At 42.0% G+C, this 23,587-nt stretch overlaps 1 protein-coding gene across 1 annotated transcript in view; it reads right to left on the reverse strand.

Annotated features, from left to right (window-relative positions):
• Positions 1–23,587, reverse strand: part of LOC131449257 (NACHT, LRR and PYD domains-containing protein 12-like) — a 107,069-nt gene that overhangs the window by 37,415 nt on the left and 46,067 nt on the right. Inside the window, exon 10 of the mRNA XM_058622101.1 lies at positions 1,515–1,688. Within this exon, the coding sequence (XP_058478084.1) occupies positions 1,515–1,688 (174 nt within the window). The remainder of the gene's footprint in view (positions 1–1,514; positions 1,689–23,587) is intronic.

Here is a 23,587-nt window from a genome sequence, read left to right on the forward strand (position 1 = left end):
CGGAATATAAATTGGCCTGTTATGCAGACGATATTTTGATATACCTTGCGCAACCAACTCACTCTCTGCCTAAATTGATGCAAGCATTTGAACAATATGGCCAATTATCTGGGTACAAAATCAACATGAGTAAAACCCAAATACTCTCATATAACTACTGCCCACCAAGAGAAATCAAAAGTAGCTACCCCTTGACATGACAAACAGAGTCCTTTAAATACTTGGGCATCAACCTACCAAAAGATCTTACAAAATTATCGGAATATAACTATTCACCCATACATAAAAAAATAAAGGATGATATAGCAAGATGGAACTTAATTCCCTTCTTTAGCCTTAGTTCAAGAATTGACTCTATTAAAATTATTATATTGCCAAGACTCTTATATTTATTTCAAACATTGCCAATAGAGATTAACCAAAACCAATTTAACGAGTGGGACAAACTGCTATCCAGGTATATAGCAGTTCGCCTCAAAACCTTACAGCTGGTTAAACAAAAGGGAGGATGGGGCTTGCCTTATTTTAGATATTATTATTTTGCAGCGCAGATGAGAGCAGTGGTATGCTGGTGCAACCCGTCATATACAGCTCAATGGAAAAGCATTGAGGAAAAAATGCCCTCCATCCCCATACAGGCAATTTTAGCTGATAATAACTTGCAAACCCACATAAATAACATTGATAATCCATGGGTGGCGTGGACCCTTAAAGTATGGAAAATTATTATAAAAGAACATAAACTTGAAAATGATATTTTGGCTCTTAAATGGTGTGCTTATGATTCGGATTTTAGACCTAATAAATTGGATTCTAGATTTAAGGACTGGATAGCTTACGGTATAACAGCCTTATGTAGAGTAATGAAAGATGGAAAGTTACTCAGTTTTGAAACGCTTAAAAGGACACATGTTTTAGAAAAACAAGACTTTTATAGATACCTGCAGTTACGGCATTACGTCAATACAAAGATGAAAAATCTAACAAAGATAAACACATGTCTAATTCAATTATTTACAAAAGCTATTAATAAAACTGTGTCATGCTTATATAAGGGTCTGTCTAATGTGAAATCTCACTCTACTTCATATATTAAAATAAAATGGGAGAAGGAAGGAGGGATAAATATATCGGAGGAAGAATGGACAACAATTTGGAGGTATCAATGGAGATGTACCAGCTCACAGAAGTGGAGGGAATTTGGATGGAAACGCTTGATTAGGTACTTTATTACACCTTCTCAGAAGTCTCACTATGATGATAATTCCCCTGTCTGCTGGAGGAACTGTGGAAATCTAACTTGTACATAGTTGCTAATGTGTGTTTTTCCTTTTTTCATTGTTTGTTTTTTTGTCTAGGCATTTAGAGCAGACAACAGATGTGAGATGTATGCATGTATGTTTTGCCGGATGTGAATGTCTGTTTCTGAATGTCAATAAAAAATAAATTATAAAAAAATAAAATAAAAAAATAATCAGAGTAGAATTGTCCATATAAATCAGCTGAGCACCAACCTGAGAGTCTCCAGAGAACAGTGAGGACTCTTCAGTCCATCACACAGCAGCTTCACTCCTGAATTCGGCAGGTTGTTGTTACTCAGGTCCACGTGTCTCAGACGAGAGGACACAGAGCTGAGGACTGAGGACAGAGCTTCACAGCTTCTCTCTGAGAGTTTACAGCCACTCAGTCTGAGGTAGAAAACAGTGATGAACAAAAGGTTAAACATGTTTGTCTTGTGCTCTTTAGAATATGTCTTATTAATATTTATATACTGATCCACGTACAGAGCTTTGTTGGAGGCTTTGACCACCGGCAGCAGCTTCAGAAGAGCCTTCTCTGAAGCAGAGTATTTCTTCAGGTCAAACTCTTCCAGATCTTTTCCTGGTGACAGTAAGATGAAGACCAGAGCTGACCACTGAGCAGGAGACAGTTTCTTTGTGGACAGGCGTCCTGATGTGAGGGACTCTTGGATCTTCTCCACAAGAGAACGATGGTTCAGTTCATTCAGACAGTGGAACAGGTTGATGCTTCTCTCTGCTGACAGATTCTCACTGATCTTCTTCTTGATGTACTCAACTGTTTCCTGATTGGTCTGTGAACCACTTCCTGTTTGTGTCAGTAGACCTCTTAAGAGCTTCTTATTGGTCTCCAGTGAAAGACCCAGGAGGAAGCGGAGGGACAAGTCCAGGTGTCCATTTGGACTCAGTAAGGCCTCGTCCACAGCACTCTGGTGCAGATGATTCAGTTCAGGTTTGTTTGGTTGTATGGACCACTGGCTCGTTGTTGGTTCTTCTGACAACAGATTTGTTCCAGAGGTGATGAAGGTCAGATGAACATGAAGAGCAGCCAGAAACTCCTGAACACTCAGATGGACAAAGCAGAAGACCTTGTCCTGGTACAGGCCTCTCTCCTCTTTAAAGATCTGAGTGAAGACTCCTGAGTAAACTGAAGCTGCTGTGATATCGATGCCACACTCTGTCAGGTCTGATTCATAGAAGATCAGGTTTCCTTTCTGCAGCTGCTCAAAAGCCAGTTTCCCCAGAGACTCAATCATCTTCCGGTTTTCTGGACTCCAGTGTGGATCTGTCTCAGCTCCTTCATCATATTTGACCCTCTTCACTTTGGACTGAACCACCAGGAAGTGGATGTACATCTCAGTCAGGGTCTTGGGCAGTTCTCCTCCATCTCTGGTTTTCAGCATGTTCTCCAGAACTGTTGCAGTGATCCAGCAGAAGACTGGGATGTGGCACATGATGTGGAGGCTTCGTGATGTCTGGATGTGGGAGATGATCCTCCTGGCCTTCTCCTCATCTCTGAACCTCTTCCTGAAGTAGTCCTCCTTCTGTGGGTCCGTGAACCCTCTGACCTCTGTCACCATGTCCACACAGTCAGGAGGGATCTGATTGGCTGCTGCAGGTCGTGTGGTTATCCAGAGGCGAGCAGAGGGAAGCAGTTTCCGCCTGATGAGGTTTGTCAGCAGCACGTCCACTGAGGTGGACGCTGTGACGTCAGTCAGGATCTCAGTGTTGTGGAAGTCCAGAGTAAGTCGACACTCGTCCAGACCATCAAAGATGAAGACCACCATAAAGTCTTCAAACCTGCAGATTCCTGCTTCTTTGGTTTCAGTGAAGAAGTGATGGATGAGTTCCACCAAACTGAACTTCTTCTCTTTCAGCACATTCAGCTCTCTGAAGGTGAAGGGAAACATGAACTGTACGTCCTGGTTGCTTTTGTCTTCAGCCCAGTCCAGAGTGAACTTCTGTGTTAACACTGTTTTCCCAATGCCAGCCACGCCCTTTGTCATCACTCTTCTGATTGGTCTGTCTCTTCCAGCTGAGGCTTTAAAGATGTCTTCTTGTCTGATGGATGTTTCTGGTCTGTCTGGTTTCCAGGAAGCTCTTTCAATCTGTCTGACCTCATGTTCTTCATTGACCTCTCCAGTCTCTCCCTCTGTGATGTAGAGCTCTGTGAAGATCTCATTCAGAAGGGTGGGGTTTCCTGCTTTAGCCACGCCCTCAAACAAACACTGGAACTTCTTCTTCAGGTTTGATTTGAGTTCACGTCGACAAGCTGGAGCTCTGATTTCTGACAGAACACAAGAAAATAAATCAGTGAGTGGATCCTTGAGAAAATAAGATGTTCTTCCTTTCACATTAAAAGTCCTCTTACTGTCAGCTAGCTTGTCCTGCTTCATCCTCCTTAAGAAGTCCTCTGTGATCTTCAGAAAGGCCTCTCTGCTGCTCCTCTGCTCCTCATCCTCCCTCTGACTCTCTGAGACTTCTGTGTGATCTGTATCCAGAACCTTGTGGATCTTCTTCAGCTCGTTCTTCACAAAGCAGATGATGTTCTCCTCCAGCAGCTGGAACAGAACATGTGAAGTTTAACCTCAGATGATCATGACAGAGTGAAGTCCTGCAGGTCCACAGAGCAGCATCCAGACTGTCAGGACCAGGAGCCTCATGTATAAAAGAGTGTGCAGCTTTCATACTAAAAGACGGCGTACGCACAAAATTTATAAAGTACATACGCAAAGAAAATCTCAGATTTATAAAACTGTGCGTATGCCAAGTCCTGCGCACTTTTTCTTTATACATCCCATCAAATGTGAAACTGAGCGGAGATGAATGAGGAACACACCACGCCCACCCACAAATTAATATACAAATGACTCTAAAACGTCTTCGTCCTGAAGAATAAGGACAACTGCGGCAGCAAAGAAAGAGGGAAATAAAAGAAAAAGAAGGAAAGTTCACGATCACGGTCAATTTATGATGTATAAATCTGTAGAAATTTTTTTGGAATTAGTGATAAACACAAAGGAACTAAATGTCAGGGTCACAGCGACTGCTCTCATATTAATATTGATGCTTAAAAAACTGGCTGTGCATTGATAGTTGATCCTGTGCATGTTTTTTTCTGGTGTAACATGTATGTTTAGACATGACTGATCCATGTGAGCTGAATTTACAGATTATTTCAACAATCTATAAGTGTCACACGTCATCATCTACACACATTACGCACAAAATAAGCAGACAGAGTTCACGGAGTTACTCCATGTAACCATTCATTACTGTCACTGATTGTGTTGTGGATGCTGCGCCTTTCTCTTGCGATGAAAGGCGCAGCGGTGGCGGTGACGTGTGTTCATGTGTTCATGTCAGCAGCTGTGTTTACATCACTGTGTTACATAAAGAAAATATTCATCTGTGGAAAATTTATTTCAGTAATTTGCTCAAAGTAAATAAGTGAGTCTCCCTCTCTCTCACACACACACACACACACACACACACACACAGGTCTGTAGTGTGTGTTCGCTCACAGGATCAGTTTCGTCTTCAGTGTCCTCTCTGATGTTATCCACATATGTTCAAACGTACGTGGTGTATCAGTATTGTTTGTCACAGAAAATTCATGTTTGTCACTGTAGACACATTAATAATATTATTTTCAAACACTGTGATAAGTTTCAGAGCTTAATATTGCAGCGTCTCCACCTGACAAGAGTTTGCGGAGCTCTCGGCAAATTCTCACGGCAGCTCGAGAGTTTGCGCTGCGATGCGCAAACTTCCACGCCAAGTACATTTTTATACATGCCGTCTGTGCGTGAAAGCAAGCGTACGCCGTCTTTTTGTGCGTACGCACGGTTTATACATGAGGCCCCAGGACTCTGCTTCAGTATTAACAGTAGTGTCATGTTTGTACATTTACACACCTTAAATATGGAGTCCAGGTCTGCTCCATGCTGCTGGACAGACTGACCACTGAGAACCTCTGTCCTCTGCTGATCAACTCTGAGGAGAAAAGATTCAGTGTCATTTACTAAACAATCATTTGTTTCTACCAGGTTTTCAATGTGCTGCACCTACGATTCTTCTTCAGCCAAGTTCACATGACATGAGTTTGACAGGTGTAAGACAAAAGTCCCTGAAGGACAGTCTCTAGTGTTTGTTATGTGTGAAGTCTCAAAGACACAATCAGAGAGGCTTGTCCATGAGTCCCTGACCAATCACGGACTCTGATTTACTGCTGGAAACGTATTCAGAGACGAGGACAGGCTGAAGACGTTTAGTGGAGACAGAAAAACAACATTGGTCCACCAAAGAGAAGAAGAGTGTTTTTCTGGATTCAACATGTTTTGGACTAGACAGGCTCCCCCTGGTGGAGGATAATGTAAGTGTGTGTTACTATGTGTGAAATTCTTACATCAGTTCACCATGTTTTTGTCCATCCTTGAAGTTAATAAGACGATCTATAGACAAGTCACTCTTCATGGACACACAGCTGGGTCCAGGTCCAGGTCTGGCAGAGTCTGGTGTCTGTTGATGGATCCTCCTACAAACACAGGACATGACATGTAAATACAACATCTGCTGTGATTGATCTCATTAATGATCTACAGTATCAGGAGACACAAGGAAACCAGGTTTGTGTCAGAAATGGTTGAGTGTGACCCAGATGGTGTCAAACACTACACTGATTAACACATTTAAGACTTCCACATCTTCAGTCAGATCACTTTACCCAAACCCAAGCATGTGAGCCAGGACTGTTCCACAATTATTCAACATTTCTTATTTTTTCATGGGTCCAGATCTGAGATTAAATGGGGACGGGTCTGTTTGGGACTTGGGTCCAGAATGTCTTGGGTCTGCATGGTTCTGGGTCTGAATTCTCAAATATTAGGTGTCTCTGGTGCTACATGGTGGATCATTTGAGTTGTTGACCTGTGAAGACCTCCACCCTCCATCATCTGACCTCTGTTTTTGTTTGAAGGTCAAAGGTTCTTCCATGGACCAGTCACTCTTCATGGACACACAGCTGGGTCCTGGTCCAGGTCTGGCAGAGTCTGGTCTCTGTTGATGGATCCTCCTACAAACACATGATGTGTAAATAAAACGCTGAGCTGTGACATGGAGACGAGTCACATGATCCATGAGATCCTCATCTCACCTCTGACCCTCATGTTCCTCACACAGAGTGGTTTTAGAGGGCGGAGCTTCCTCTTCACTGTCCTTGATCTGATTCATAGCAGAGCGCCACCTGCTGGGAGAATAAAACTCGCTCATTACAAGTTCTGCTAACATGGGTGGACCACATTGACCTAATGTGGGCCGGTCAGCAAGAAGACTTTTTTTAACCACAGAGTTGGCCGACATGACCCTCATTGGCTGACTGAACAATCGGCACAGCCCATTGGTTTATGCTAATAATGGACTGTCGGTCACTCAGTTACTGGTTCATTTCAAAGAGCCGTTAAAAAGATTTGACTCGTTCGTGAACGTCACAGCTCGACTCACAACTCACTCAAGACGCTGTTTGCATCACACTTTACAGCCCTTCACTGCAGGTGAGTCCACTGGTTTAACAGAAGAGCCCGCCCTCTGGTGGTCAGGTAAGAAGCTGCCCAATAGATAGATACATATGTATGTTAAACATCTGGACTTTGAAGAGATGTCGTTAATTGTGACGATTGAGAATAAACGTTTAATTTAACTTTAGTTTCTTAAATCTTAACAAAATATGACCTCGTCCTCTGGATCCTTTTTTTTCACCTACAATGGCTGTAATCTGTTTTCACCGGAAACATAAAATTATCAGTCACTATCTGATCTTTCAGTCCAGCAGAACTTCTCTTTCACCAAAAGCACAAATGTCCTCTAAACCAGAGATTTCCAAACATTTTAGTCGCTGAACAACAGAATCAGTGACGTGAGATTCATGAGCTTCACAGTAAAAACATCACATCGACAAAAAGTTACATGTGTGATGACATGAGTTTAGTTCCGTTACCTTGTGAAGGCAGGAAATAATCGTCATGAAGCTGCTGAACGTCTGTGAAGTGATTCTGCTGCTGAACGGCGAACAAACCACAGACCAAAGTTTTCTCAAGCGTTATCTGAAGGAAATGTGATGAATGTGATCAAATAACTGCTCTGATCTGAACTTTACACTTAACTCCATCAACTGCAGTCAAATATTAACAGAATCAGATCTTATCACTGAATAATGATCTTGCTCAGACACATAAACTTATACAGTTCTAACTCTAATCAACTCGACTCAGTTTAGTATCAGCCATGTTGTTTTCCATGACTTCATAGCGCAGGGGGTGCGTGGAGACTCTCCGGGGGGGGGGGCCCAAGTTCTGTTTTTTCCTAACTAAAGTTTAGCAGGCGGAACTTTTGTCGTGGGGCCCCGGGAAATTTCTTCCTCCAAAGGGGGGCCCAAAAGAAAAAGTTTGGGAACCACTGTCATAGCGTCTCCTCAAAGTGGGCGGAGTCATCACAGCAAGCCTGCACAATAAAAATCAACGGTCAACTACTGTGTCTGCTGTTTGGCTGTTAGATGAGATGTATTCTTGACATCTGAGAAATCCATTAATTTGACTGAAGATGGCAGCATTGTTGTTCTGTGTTAACGTCTGTTCTGTTCATGTTTGACTCCAGTTGATGCAGAGATAAGAGCTGACACTTGGTTTCCTGTTCAAAGCAGCAGTCATTTTGTGCTCAAATCAAATGTAGCAAAATAAACAAACAAAAACAACCATGTGGATATTAACGCTCTCTCACTTGCACATGAACAAGAAGTTGTCTGTTGACGTCTTCTTCATGTGTTGTTTGGGTAACTCTGTGCTAACACCTGATACAAAGGTGCCACTGGAATGTTAAGGCGATTTAGGATTTAAGGAGTTGTTTGAAGATGGAGTGACAGATTCAGAAATGTCCTCCACGCTGCAGCAGGTCTTCACTTCAGTCTTCAGTTGTGTGGACACAGAAGTGTGATGATTGTTTTTGCTGCCAAGGTTTTATAGAACAGTGAATAAAGTCTGGGATTTGTAAAGTTTCAGGAATTTATTTGAAATGTTGCCATTTCTTTGAAAAATCTTGGAGAAACTGGTATACAAAAGAATCCTTGAACACTGTAGAGTATTGAGCTGAAAGGATCAGCCAGTAAAAATCTGGACACTGGTACTGTTCATAAGTGGCTTTGGAACTATGTTCATTTTCTGGTGGTGTCCAGAAAACAACATTAGGTTTTTAGATAACTGGCAAAACTTCTGGGGGAAACCTGGTCTCATGAGGAGAGACGGCGTCCATCCCACTTTGGATGGAGCAGCTCTCTTATCTAGCAGTTTAGGACATTTTATTAGAAACCCATGACAATCCAGAGCTGAGACCAGGACACAGAGTTGCAGTCTTTCATGCTTCTCTTTGCTTCTTTTCGAGCAGTCACCAATTAAAAACCCCATAGAGACTGTGTCTGTCCCTCGACCTACTAAAGTTAAAACTAAAGTGAATAAAGTAAATAAATCAATAACAAACAGGAGAGGAGTTAGACATTCTAACTTAATAAAGATTAATACTAACAATAAAATAGAGTCAAATTATACCACTTTTAAATGTGGACTATTAAATATAAGGTCACTCTCCTCAAAATCTGTTTTAATAAATGATCTCATTTCTGACAATTGTATTAATTTATTTTGTGTAACTGAAACTTGGTTACATGAAGAAGATTACGTTAGTCTAAATGAGTCAACTCCACCCACTCATGCTAATACCCATATTCCTAGAAGCTCAGGCTGAGGAGGAGGAGTAGCAGCCATTTTTAATACTAGATTATTAATCAATCCCAAACCCAAACCAGGATATTCATCGTTTGAAAGCCTTATTCTTAATCTATCTCATCCTAGTTGGAAATCACAGAAACCAATTATGATAGTCACAGTTTATCGTCCACCTGCACCTTATTCAGAGTTCCTATCAGAGTTCTCTGAGTTCTTATCTGAGTTGGTGCTTAAGACAGATCAAATCATAATTGTAGGGGATTTCAACATCCATGTAGATGTTGACCGTGATAGTCTTAGCTGCGCATTTAACTCGCTGTTGGAATCAATAGGTTTTATTCAACACGTTAATAAACCAACTCATTGCCTTAATCACACCCTCGACCTTGTTTTAACTTATGGTATTGATATTGATAACTTAAACATAGTTCCTCAAACCCTCTCCTTACTGATCATTATTTACTCACATTTAATTGTACAATAATGAACTACAATAACATAAATAAGAAATACTGTCTGATAATAATATGAATACATTCAAAGAGACAGTGCAACCTTTATTTAACTTGGTGCCATATGTCAGTACATCTGAAGGTACCTTTTGTGATTTTACTCCCGCCCTCATAGATAACCTTGTTGATAGTACAGCAGCCTCACTGCGTACTACATTAGATTGTGTTGCCCCTCTGAAAAAGAAGGTGGTGAATCAGATGAGACGAGCACCATGGTTTAACTCCAATACTCGTGCTCTTAAACAGGCGTTATGTAGATTAGAAAGAAAATGGCGTTCCAATAACCTAGAGGAATTTTATATAGCCTGGAAAGATGGTTTTGTAGCTTACAAAAAAGCCCTACACAAAGCTAGAGTTGCCTATTATTCTTCTCTAATTGAAGAAAATAAGAATAATCATAGATTTCTTTTCAGCACTGTAGCCAGGCTGACACAGAGCCTCAGCTCCACTGAACCATCTATTCCTTTAACACTGAGCAGTGATGACTTTATGAACTTTTTTGGGAATAAAATAACATCAATTAGAATAAATATTGATCATCTCCTCCCTCATATTGGGACTGACTCATCTTTTAGCACAAGAGCTTTAGAAGCACCAGGTGCACAGTTAGACAGTTTCTCCCCTATAGATCTCCCTGAGTTAACATCATTAGTTTCATCATCTAAGCCATCAACCTGTCAGTTAGATCCTATCCCCACCAAACTGTTTAAACAGGTGTTTCCTTTAATTAACAGCTCTATATTAACTCAAATTAATCTATCCTTATTAACTGGATATGTGCCCCAAACGTTTAAAATAGCAGTTATTAAACCCCTTCTCAAAAAAGCGACCCTTGACCCAGATATTTTAGCTAATTACCGACCTATATCTAATCTTCCCTTTGTTTCTAAAATCTTAGAAAAGGCAGTTGCTAATCAATGATGTGAATATTTGCGCATTAATGGCCTGTTTGAAGATTTTCAGTCAGGTTTTAGATTAAACCATAGCACAGAAACAGCACTAGTTAAAGTTAGTAATGATCTTCTCTTGGCCTCAGATAATGGTCTAGTCTCTTTACTTGTCCTGTTAGATCTTAGTGCTGCATTTGACACCATTGATCATAATATTCTACTGCAGAGATTGGAGCAGACTCTTGGTATCACAGGTGCTGCCCTCTGCTGGTTTAAATCATACTTATCTGAGAGATTCCAGTTTGTTCATGTTAATGATAAAACCTCACTACAAACCAAAGTTAGCGCTGATTCCAGTGTGTAATATCACATGTTAACCAGCAGATGTCAGCATTTATACTGTGTCAGCAGAGCTGTTTCAAAAGGGTTGGGCCTTCTTCACGTTCAGAGGAACCAGGACATGTTCACATCCCATAATAAGACAAGTTTGCAGTATTACACCAGACATTTAAGCCTCTCTAAGTCACTACAGGGTCAATTCATTCTGTGTAAAAACCTCAGTCACTGAACAAGAGTCAGTGACGTGAGATTCATGAGCTTCACAGTAAAAACATCACGTCCACTCAGTTACAGTGTTGTTTTCGTCAACGATGACAAAATAATTTTGTTGACGCCCCTTTTTTTTAGTAGAGTCGGTCGCGGCGCACCACCGGCGGAGGAAATTTCATTCTGCCCAACAGTAATCTCCATTACTTATTGACCTAAATGGATTTGTTAAAAGACTATACTTCTTTCTTTTTTTAAACTAAAACTGACTAAAACTTTTTTGAGTTTGACTAAAATTGGACTAAAACTATCACATCTAGAAATGACTAAAACTAATCAGCGTTCTAGTCCAAAAAAACGTTTTAGCTCAGTTCCAAAGTTCTTTTTCACATGTGTGATGAGATGAGTTTAGTTCTGTTACCTTGTGAAAGCAGGAAATGATCGTCATGAAGCTGCTGAACGTCTGTGAAGTGATTCTGCTGCTGAACAGCGAACAAAACACAGACCAAAGTTTTCTCAAGTGTTATCTGAAGGAAATGTGACGAATGTGATCAAATAACTGCTCTGATCTGAACTTTACACTCAACTCCATCAACTGCAGTCAAATATTAACAGAATCAGATCTTATCACTGAACAATGATCTCACTCAGACACATAAACTTATGCCATAATCAAACACTGGTGGTATTAAAGCCACATACACTAGCTCCCCAACTCCTACCTGTCAAACATCGCCACACATTGATCACTTTTTTGCATTTCTCTTCTATTCTACCAATATGCCCTGCCCATGTTAACTGTGAGTCAAACACTACACCCACAAATGTAAATGTTCCAACTCTTTGCAGCTCATTCCCGTACATTTTCAGTTTCATTCCTTCCTCTCTTCGTTTCCTGCTAAAATACACTGTCCAGGTTTTTTTCCACTGAGAACTGGCATCCCCAGTCATAGCCCCACTCCACCACCTCATCAATAGCCCCTTGTACTTTGCCCACAACATATGCCACATTCCTTCCTCTTTTCCACAAGGCCCCATCATCTGCAAAGAGTGACCTACCTATCTCCTCTGGTACTTTTGAGAACACGTCATTGATCATTACTGTAAAGAGTAAAGGGCTAATCACACTCCCTTGAGGGGTCCCATTCTCTACTTAATCCAGTTGTACACCCTTCCTCTTATACCCATCTTGCACAGCTTTATTAATAATCCTTCCTTCCACATCATATCATATGCTTTCTCAATATCAAAAAACACTGCCACTACTGCTTCTTTATTTGCCTGTGCCTTTCTTATCTCTGTCACACACACACACACACACACTGAGCTATGGGCATTGAAATCTGCACACCATATTATTTTTTACATTATGTACCACAAAGTCTAACCTTGGTTTTAGCCATGTTTCTTGCACACATACTATATCTGGTCTTATCGCCATTTCCTTGATAAATTGCTTTATGCAAGCTCCTTGCATTCCATTGTAAAAGAATTACCATGATCAATATCAACCCACACATGTTGCATCCTGGCTCGACTGATTTCTGAGCTTCTCCCTCACTTCTTCCCATGTCAGTCCCACTAATCCCAAATAACGATGAGCTGGATTTAAACACTTTTTGATTTCACTTCGGCTGTACTATTGATCACTCCTGTTATGAACGTCACTAAGTCTCTTTTCTTCACATACATCCTGTCATCTGCCCTTGGTTGTGTTTCTTGCGTTTTCACAGCTCTTTGCTCATTTCTATCTTAATTCTGTGTTCTTTTATTTTTTTATATCATACATTTTTATTTTTCAACAAAGAACCAGGAAAAGAACATCCCCCAAGAACAAAGAGGGAGAGAAAAAAAAAAAAACACAACAAAAACAAACAAATATAAGCAACAACAAACAAAAATAAAATCCACAAGTAATCACCTAGTTGGTGAAAACAGGTACATAAATATAAAGAACAAATAAACAAAATAGAACAAAACACAGAGGGAGGCGAAAGAGAAAATCCACAATAATAATAGTAAAAACAATAGTATAATAGAGTGCTCACTAAAAAATGTTACATGATAAAAAATAATAATAATAAAAAACATTTTTTTATCAGATTGATTCATTTGGGGTCCAGAGAGGAGAAGGTGTTTACATATGTGATGAGAGATTCCCTTCTTTCATAAAAATTGGCAGCTGAGCCTCTAAGGGAATATTTAACTTTTTCCAATGACAAAAAAGACATTAAATCACTTAACCAAGAAGTAGTAGAAGGGAGCGTTCACGCTTTTCCAATGTAATAGAATACGTCTGCGGGCTATGAGCGAGGCAAAAGCAACAACATCAGAGTTTTTCTCAGTGAGACTAGATGGAGTACGAGGTACCCCAGAGATGGATATCAGTGGGCAGAATGTTCTAACTTGATATTGAGGGCAGTGTTTAATAATTTAAAAAAACATGACCAGTAATGGACTCATTTGGGACAAGAAAAAAACATATGAACATGGTCTGCTGGAGATAAACCACATCTATCTCAAATATCATTTGTGCCTGAAAATAGCCTAAGTCTGTTTTTGTGAAATAAATTAAATTGGATTAAACTAAGACGAGCACAAGAAGATGTAGAATTGACCCTGATCAGTGCCTCTCTCCACCACCCGTCTGTCAAATCAAAGCCAAGCTCCCTTTCCAAACTTTCCTTGACCTTCACAAGGGAGGACATGTTTGAAGATGATATGAGGTCAAATAATCCTGAAATCCTACCACGAGCCACTGGAAGAGAGAGTACCTCAGTAATAAGAGATCCCATTGGTGATTGTGGGAAAGAAGTAAAGTTTTTTCGAGCATAGTTCCGTGCCTGGAAATAACGAATCATATGAGATTGGGGTAAATTATATTTATCACGAAGATCATTAAAAGTAGCGAATAAGCGCTTTAAATATAGATCCGAAAAACGAACCAGACCTCTCTCTCTCCACAAAGAGAAAGCTGTGTCTGCATTGGAGGGGGTAAATAAATGATTTTTGCAAATAGGGCTTAATGGGATGGGGGTTGAGAGTTTGAAATTTTGCCTGAATTGTTTCCAAATTTTCAAAAAGAAAAGTACAATTGGGTTTTTAATATAACTAGGATAACGAGAAGCCAGAGGAGCACAAACCAGAGCCACCAGAGTGAGGGATGGCAAGAGGCATCTTCCATTATGCACCAGTCTAAATTGGGAGAATTACACCAGGCATGGATTTTTGAAGATTGGCAGCCCAAACGGAGATCACGTGATCACATGAGTCCACACATTTTTCTGGCTAAACTGGGTTTAACATCCATCAATTCATTCATTCTCTACCGCTGTTGAAGCCTGAGTACCTGGAGAGAACCCACACAGATATGGGGAGAACATGTCAGCTCCACACAGAAAGATCCAAGAGAATCTGAGAATCTTGATTAGGTTAATGGAACATCTTCCTCTACTGCTGTCCACTGTGATTGACTGTTCAGCTGACAGCAGGCTGGCTGGAAATATATATTTTTTTAAATTTAATTATGAGCAGGATACTCACTTTCTGACCAAATGCAAATTTTAAAATGTTGTACTTTATTGCACATTGCTCCTATAACATAAACATCACTGACGTTTACTTACTGACAAAAACAACTTGGAATATATTGTCATACAATGAAATGTAGTATCTAATTTTAGGAAGCTTAATTTCATTGTGCCAAATGATCCTTTTAGGTATCATTGTTGAATGCAATGCGTGAAGTGAATTGGGGAAACGTTAAAAAGGAATGTTATTGACTCAATGTTTCACTGCAGTGACATTTTAAAGCACAAATAAACAGGCCCACACCTCTGCATAACACCAGATTGTGTGTGAATACAGACGACACAATCCTACACCCTGTCTGTGTCCACTCGGTCTGCTGTGCCTCTATGCGTATTTGTGTCTGAACACTTTTTTGCAGCTCTCTGCAGAAGAAATAGATATAGAATGGGATATGTAGCTCATCAATGCCTGTGTGCTCTATTGATTGGCAACTACACACCAAAATAATAAACATCCAGAGGAAAGCAAAATCTGACCGAGCAGGCATCGCCACACATTTCATGTGGTTCTGCGTTTCTTTAAGCAGGTCTCATTTAGTAGGCATATCACTCCACTACCCCACACCACCTCTAGTGGTCCATAAGTGATGATTTAAAATGATTATGTATATTTCAGTTTCTACATTGATTTGTTTGTAGCAGATTATGCTGTTAATTTAATTAAAGTAATATTACTAAAGTAAAATGACTCCTGTTCCTCTGCTATGCAGACTGGGTCCTACCAGATGCCACACGCCAGTTGGATGAACCCTCATCAGCCCCAGTCGAACAACCAACTGGACCAGTAGCTCCACCAGATCCCCAGCAAACACTGGCTCCACCTGATCCCCGAAGGGCCCCAACTGGACCAGTAATGGCCCCACCAGACCCACCAGTAGCAGTGGCTTCCTTTTGTCCCTCAGCAACCTCCACTACATCAGTGAAGTTCCTGACTAGGCCACCAGCAGCCCCAACTGGACCATCAACCTCTGGTTCCCATTCCTCAGAAGGAACTCCAGCTGCCCCAGTTGCTTTAGAAAAAGGTATGTAGGAAACAAATGGCAAGCCCCACAAAACCATATTATTACTTTGTGCAATGTGAAAATGTTAATAAATTCTCAGCACCAGACATCCCATTGTGTACAAGAATGGCAGAAATGTATATATTAACAAACGGGCTAGAGAAGAAAACAGGTATTAGCATTAAGCTGTTTACATTACATTACATATCATATCATACATCACGCCTGTGTTTCTGTGATTCTTTCTGACCTTCCCACCTTCAGAGTCCAGGGACAAAGACTGTATTAGGACACTTAGGGCCCTGATTTGATGCTCTACAGTGCATAGTCCATAAAGCATGGAGCACAGACGTTTACAGCACTGTGCTGTGTTTTGCTTTGCACCACATTGTCTCTGGGTGTTCATATGGCTTCCGGTGCTTCAGGTACATAGACACTTTCAGGAGTTGATTTAAGTATTTCACGTTATTAATGTGGATGTGGAGGATGTTACAGTTAAATGTTAAATATGAAGTACAAGTGTAGTGCTGTAAATCATCCACTTTATCAAGTCCTTCACTCAGAGAATGTAAGTCCGAAAGGGTTGTAGAAGTCATTCAGTACTTCAGCAGCTAGATATGTTTGTAATAGCATGCTGAAGCCAGGTCATCCTTAAGGGTACAACTTACCCACAATGTTCACTGTGTGCTGCCATTCATCCCGAAAGAAGAGCATGTTATGAGCTTTCATGGTGAACTTGTATTCTTACATTGCCAGGCATCTCTGATGCAATAGAAAACCACAGGAGCTATACAACATTTAAATACCTTTTGACACATCAAGAGCAGCCTCCAATTCTAAACTGATAGATTTTATTGTTTATGTTATTCACATTGATGTAATAGTCAGCACATTATTTAATCATGATCACATATTTTATATCTTTTCCAGTAATAGATGACATTGTGAAAGAAGGCTGTCCTGCTCCCAGTGCAGTGCTGAAACGGAAAAGGAAAGGTGTGTCGTAATGTCAATCCATAATTGTCTGAATATGGTTTAAAAAAAAAAATACAGTATATATATATATATAATTGAAGTATACCACAATGAAGTAATCAGATATTTTTGTCCATAATAGTTTTAGAGAGTCCAGTCAGCACACAGTCATAGAGGAGTAAAACGTATTCACACCGACCCGAGAGGATAAAATCCTAATGAAATAAATGAACACTTGATTAATGTAGTAGTTGATCAATAGTTGATTAATTGTTGCCACTCTAAATGAATGTGCTTACAGTTTGAATGCTCCACCTTTTATTTTAAATATGTCCTGTAGTGTGGGATTTGCATTGTCCAGTCTTGGTCATCACTCAGTCTCAGTTTAGATGTTCTTAAGTAAGAGCATAAGCTGACAGTGAATGAGACTGTAATCTTTTATTTTCCCCACTGGTCTCATTGCTACACATTTCCCTTAATTCATACAGTAAGTGTGTCCATTCTTTGTAAACAGACACGTCTACTGACACATGATTTTGGTGTGATCTTGGTTTTCAAAGACAAAAAAAATACCCTAGTCTCTGCTGTGAAGTGCTTTACTCTTCTATGAAACAGTCATTTGAATTGATTTTGATTCATTTGAGCACTGATGACTGCCCATATATTTATCCTCTCATCCATCTCTATAGTCCATTGATTACAGTCATTTACCAATGATGCATGCAAGCTCTGTACCAGAATAACTACATATCTTCCCTTTCAGAATGCCCACATACAGTATCAGGGAGCAAAGAGTTCTACCCTGTGAAGAGGGTTGCCTAATGCAAAGTTTTAAAGGTTCAATAATCCCACACAGAGTCATTCACCTGCTGACGTTTCCTAGAACTCTCATGTTAGAGAATCTACAGTCATAAAGTGCTGATAGTCTTTATGTAATCTGTGTAATAATCCTGAAAGAGTATTCAAGACGGAGGTATAGCCAAAGATTTGAACTGAATAGGGACAAAAATTGCAACTGGTGGAGTGGGAGCCGTGCAAGTCCTGGTATGTATGACTTGTGATCACAGCATATCTTATTTGATACCAACACTGAGAACATTCACATGCACACCAATAATCTTTGTTTATGATACTGGCAAAGTGCTCTCTGTAGCCCGACGTGTGCCTCCAAAAAATGTCGTCATCAGTCGAGGCAACTGAGACCAATGGAGACCGCGGTGCTGTCATAAGTCAGTTAACGACTCATTCCCGCAGCCCCTAGTGTTCTGGCGGTGAATTGCAATACCATACTGAAAACTGCAGCGCACTACCCCGTCTGTATGGTCACAGAGTTGGAAAGAGTGACATATAAATCCAAATGGACTCTTAATTGCTCCTTTAGGCCTCCTGTGGAGGGGGGTTTGAGGGTGGAGGGGTATCTACAAGGTCAGATATTTAAGCATCTGTTGCAAGATGCAATATTAAGGCTAATTGTGACACTTTCTCTCCAGAAATTGAAAGTAAAATAAAGTGATACCTCAGTTATTACATTATTGGCTCAGTTATTACATTATCAAATGATTTTTTATATATAACGTAATAACCAGCCAATAACGTAAAAAGTTATTACGTTATTGGCTGAACAACTTTATTACATTATTGGCAATTTATTACGTTATTGGTTTTATTACATTTAAATTATTACATTATTGGCCGTTATTACGTTATTGGTTGCTACAGCATATAAAGAGGCTGCAGTTGTCTCAGTCAGAAATTCTAAACCATCTATCATGCTTCTCTGCTACCAGCACCATTGTACAGAAGTCAGAAAGAGGCTTATTTAAAAATGCTAAAATTGTCATCACTGCCTTACTCTCACTATACTCCCTTTATTAGTGGATGATTAGTGTACATGCTAAGATGATTGTAAATGATTTTCATCCAAAAGTTAAGTTTGCAGAAAATGACACTTTGGTTCCTAAGGACAGAGCGTAAAGCCCCACAAAACCAATGTCATTTGTGATTTTGGCCATATGGCATAAAACACCAACATGGTGGTTTGGAGGTTACCACTGTTGTCTCACAGCAAGATGGAGATTAGATTCCCCTGGGATCTTTCTGTGTGGAGCTTGCATGTTTTCCCTGTGACCCAAACAGGGATAAGTGGAAGAGAATGGATACAAGGACTTTATATGATAGTGTGCATCCACAATGTCAAGTCCAGTCAAGTAGTTTTATTTGTCAAATGTACTATATGTACGACTTACAGCACAGATGAAATTGCAGTCCTCTCAGACCCACGGTGCAAAACAGGCAGTTACATAAATAAACATAAATAAACAATCAACAATCAACAGACATGAAATAAACAATCAACAAGACGAGAATCTTCTAAGAGAAGATAAGTGAGGTAGTGCAGTTTAGTGCAAATAAGCAGGGGAAAGTGGAATGTTCAGTCCCTGAGTTCAGAGTGTGGGAATGGTGTTGGTGGAGGAGGAGGGGGGGAGTGGGGGGAGTACAGTCCTGGTCTGTGGCAGGGGGCAGAGGGGGGGAGGATGAGTAGAGGTGGGAGTGATGGTAGACAGGGAGGGAGTTGAGTCTCCTGACAGCCTGGTGGAAGAAGCTGTTCTTTAGTCTGCTCGTTCTGGCCCGGAGACTGCGCAGTCTCCTCCCCGATGGCAGCAGGCTGATGAGGCTGTGAGACGGATGGGAGGGGTCACCAGTAATCCTGATTGCCTTGCTGGTGATGCGGGTGTTGTAAATGTCTAGGAGGGGGGGGGGAGAGACACCAATGATCCTCTCAGCTGCTCTCACGATGCGCTGCAGGCTCTTGCGGCAGGACACGGTGCAGGCGCCGTACCACACAGTGATGCAGCTTGTCAGGATGCTCTCGATGGTGCCTCTGTAGAACGTGTGCATTATGGGGGGCGGGGCTCCTACTCTCCTCAGTTTGCGGAGGAAGTACAGGCGCTGTTGGGCTTTTTTGGCCAGTGATGCAATATTGTGGCTCCAGGACAGATCTTCAGAGATGTGCACACCCAGGAACTTGGTGCTGCTCACCCTCTCCACTGCAGCACCGTTGATGGTTAGTGGAGTATGCTGGGTGTGCACTCTCCTGAAGTCCACAATAATCTCCTTGGTCTTCTCCACATTCAGGTGGAGATTGTTTTCTTTGCACCACGTGGCCAGCCTGTTTACCTCACTCCTGTAGATTGTCTCATCGCTGTTGTTGATGGGAGCCACCCCAGTTGTGTCGTCCGCAAACTTAATGAAGAGGTTGGAGCTGAATGATGGAGTGCAGTCATGGGTCAGCAGAGTGAAGAGGAGGGGGCTCAGCACACATCCTTGAGGGGCCCCAGTGTTCAGCGTGATGGTGCCGGAGGTGTTGATGCCGACCCGAACTGCCTGTGGTCTCCCCGTCAGGAAGTCCAGCAGCCAGTTGCACAGGGAGGTGTTGAGCCCCAGCTGGTCCAGTTTGTGGATGAGCTGCTGGGGGATGATTGTGTTGAATGCTGAGCTGAAGTCAATGAACAGCATTCTAACGTAGGAGTCTTTAGTCTCCAGGTGGGTGAGGGCTGAGTGGAGGGCAGCGGAGATGGCATCATCGGTCGAGCGGTTTGACCGATATGCAAACTGGAAGGGGTCTAGGGTGGGGGGAGGGCTGACTTGATGTGCTCCATGACTAGCCGCTCGAAGCACTTCATGAGGATGGGAGTGAGTGCGATCGGACGGTAGTCGCTGTAGCTGGAGGGAGACGACTTTTTCGGGACCGGGATGATGGTGGTGGCTTTGAGGCACGTGGGGACAACAGCCTGTCTCAGTGAGGAGTTGAAGATGTCGGTGAAGACATCTGTGAGCCCCTCAGCACAGTCTCTCAGGACACGACCAGGAATGTTGTCAGGACCCTGGGCTTTCCATGGGTTTGTCCTTCTGAGGGATCGCCTCACACTATCTGGGGATAGCGTCAACACCTGGTCGTCAGGAGGTGGTGGGGTCTTCTGTGCCGGGGTGCTGTTGTCTGCCTCAAAGCGAGCAAAGAAGTCATTCAGCTGGTTCAGCAGAGAGGTGGAGCTGTCGCAGGTCTGCGGAGAGGGCTTATAGTCCGTGATGGTCTACATCCCTTGCCACAGGTTCCTGGTGTCTCTACTGTCATTGAAGCGATCAGCAATCCTCCTGGAGTACTCCCTCTTGGCCATCCTGATGCCTCGTGACAGGTTGGCCCTGGCTGTCCTCAGGCCCATCTCGTCTCCTGCTTTGAAGGCAGCGTTCCGAGCTCTCAAGAGCCTGTGGACTTCACCTGTCAGCCATGGCTTCTGGTTGGCCCGAATGGAGATGGTTCTGGTGACCGTGACATCGTCCATGAACTTCCACATGTAGGAAGTAACGGTCTCTGTGTACTCCTGGAGGTCTGTGGTGTTGTTGTAGGTGGCTGCTTGTCTGAACATGCTCCAGTCGGTGGTGGAGAAGCAGTCCTGGAGTGCCTCTGAAGACCCCTTAGGCCACATGCGAATCTGCTTTGTAGCTGGTGTGTTGACTTTGACCAGTGGCCTGTATGCTGGCATTAGCATGACTGTAGTGTGGTCTGAGGCCCCAAGGTGGGGGAGGGGGCGAGCTTTGTAGGCACCTTTGTGTGTGGTGTAGACATTGTCCAGGATATTGTTACCTCGTGTTGGAAAGTTGATATGTCCGTGGAGTTGTGGAAACACGCTCTTGGGGTTGGCGTGGTTGAAATCCCCAGCCAGGATGAGGAAGGCATCTGGGTGGGCTGTCTGCTGATCACTGATGTGCTGGTGGAGTTCCTGCAGTGCCTCGCTCCTGTTGTTGTTGGAGCCAGGGGGGATGTATATTGCCACCAGTAATATGACATTAAATTCCCTTGGCAGGTAGAATGGCCGGCATTTAATAACCATAAACTCCACCAGTGATGAGCAGTGTTTGCAGACAACAACAGCATCGCGGCACCATGCATCGTTGATGTAAACACAGAGTCCCCCGGCACGAGTCTTCCCCCCCTCGACGAGAGCTCTGTCCGCCCGGTAGCATGTCCGCCGGGCTAGTTGAATGGCACAGTCCGGAACGCTGTCGTTAAGCCATGTTTCCACAAACACAAAGACACAACACTCACTCACAGTCTTTGAAGTTGTGCGTAGTAGACGGATGTAGTCCATTTTGTTTTCCAGCGAGCGTATGTTCGCCAGTGTGATGGTCGGGAGAGCTGGCCGATGAGGGCTAGCCGCTAGCCTAGCCTGGATACCTCCGCGCTTTCCCCTCTTCTGCTTCCTCATACACCGCTTGTGGCGCTTCCACTGTGGGCTGGTTGCAGTAGTGGGGGTCGGTGGCTGAGCAGGCCTCTGCAGCAGACCGCAGCCGGGTAGCTCTTCCGCGTCTGCTGGATTTATGTCCGTGAATGTGGTTCTGCTGATGGTGAGCAGAAACTCACTGGAGTATGTGCGCCTTGGGTTAGCTGGACGTAACGGTGACGAACATATGCACGTAGGTGCACAACACAAAAAACATAAAAACACAGATCTGACGGGAGAGAGAGGAGCCGCTGCATGTCCATGCGCCGCCATGTTGCATAAATCTCTCTCATCCTTTGGCTTGTATAGTCATTCCTTCTCTCATGTGGTTTCCTTGCATTGTACAATGACTCGCCAAGGCAAAGAATTTCTCTTTCACTCCTTACTACTAAGGAAATCTCATCCTGGTTCATTTCACAGGCAATCTTCCAAACAGCTTCATGAATTTCATGAGGTTTTGGTAAGTCAAGTCAGATCCTCTTCTGCCCAGTGGGAAAGTCTTCAACTGACCTCTGAGGGCACCTTCTTACGTGTCTCCAAAGGAAATCTCTTGCATAAAGTACTTGACAATATTTGCAATGACTGAAAGGATCAGATTGTTTCACTGATGAAGGTCTTTGACAAGGAACCCATTATCCAGCACCATCAATTGCCACAGTGGCATTATGGTCAAAGTTTCCTCTCTTCTTAAGACACCTAAACAACTCTCTTCTTTTGCGAGATTTCTTATCAAAACTGAGAGCCTTTGCAACATCAGGCTGATTACTGTGAACAGATTCAAGGTGTCTTGCCAATTTAGAAATGGGCTTTTTACAATAGAAACAATATTGCTTCTTGTTGTACTTGCTTTTTTGCGCTGTCATTGTTTGGAATCTTCTCAGATGAATCGGCACTGAACCTTCTTACTGAAGAACTATGACTGTTGCTTATTGGTGATGAACTAAAACTTCTAGGCTTTTCTGAACCTGCAATCTCTCCAATGTGTGTTGAAGCTATACCCATAAATGTGTCCTTGAAGACCTTTTCCAGAGGATTTTCTGAGATTCTTAGTTCCCTACTGCAAAGACTTGTGTCTGAAGAACTGCCAGATGAGTCTGGAACATAGTCGATATCTTCATAATCCGAATGATCTGAGGAATCATGATCCGATATCTAAGTGAAAATTGGAGAACAAAATTATCTTAAAAAAATATTAATAGCAAGGGTATCATTCTGAAACCATTACAGTGTGCATAACATGGCTTTTGATGAGCCATTAAAAACAAACAATTATAATAAATATTTTCAATGTAATTTTTGTTTTAATAGGTAATTTATATGTCAGATTAATTACCTGGTCACTACAGCTTGAGGAGTCTACAACATGAAGTCTGTCATCATGGACTGAGGGATGTTCAACCTTGAAAACCATTATTAACAATATACAGTTATCAAAATTCATTGAATAGGACAGTAATCCCTACTTGCACAACAGTTTTCAGTTTGCAATGTATGATATGAAAGAGACCAAGAAATAGTGTAACACAATAACTACTTTTGAATGAGCTACTTTTGTAAATAAAATATTTTCAGCTAAATTATTTACTCACAGAATTATTAATTCTGCTTGCCAGACACAAAGTCCTAAGCCTCTCTCTCTCTCAAAGATCTTTATTTTGGCTTCATCATAACGTTTCTCACAATAAGAATGGTGTTGCTTCAGATTTTGCAGATTTTCCTCTCAG

The sequence above is a fragment of the Solea solea genome (genome assembly GCF_958295425.1).
Source record: "Solea solea chromosome 17 unlocalized genomic scaffold, fSolSol10.1 SUPER_17_unloc_1, whole genome shotgun sequence".
Taxonomy (NCBI): domain Eukaryota; kingdom Metazoa; phylum Chordata; class Actinopteri; order Pleuronectiformes; family Soleidae; genus Solea; species Solea solea.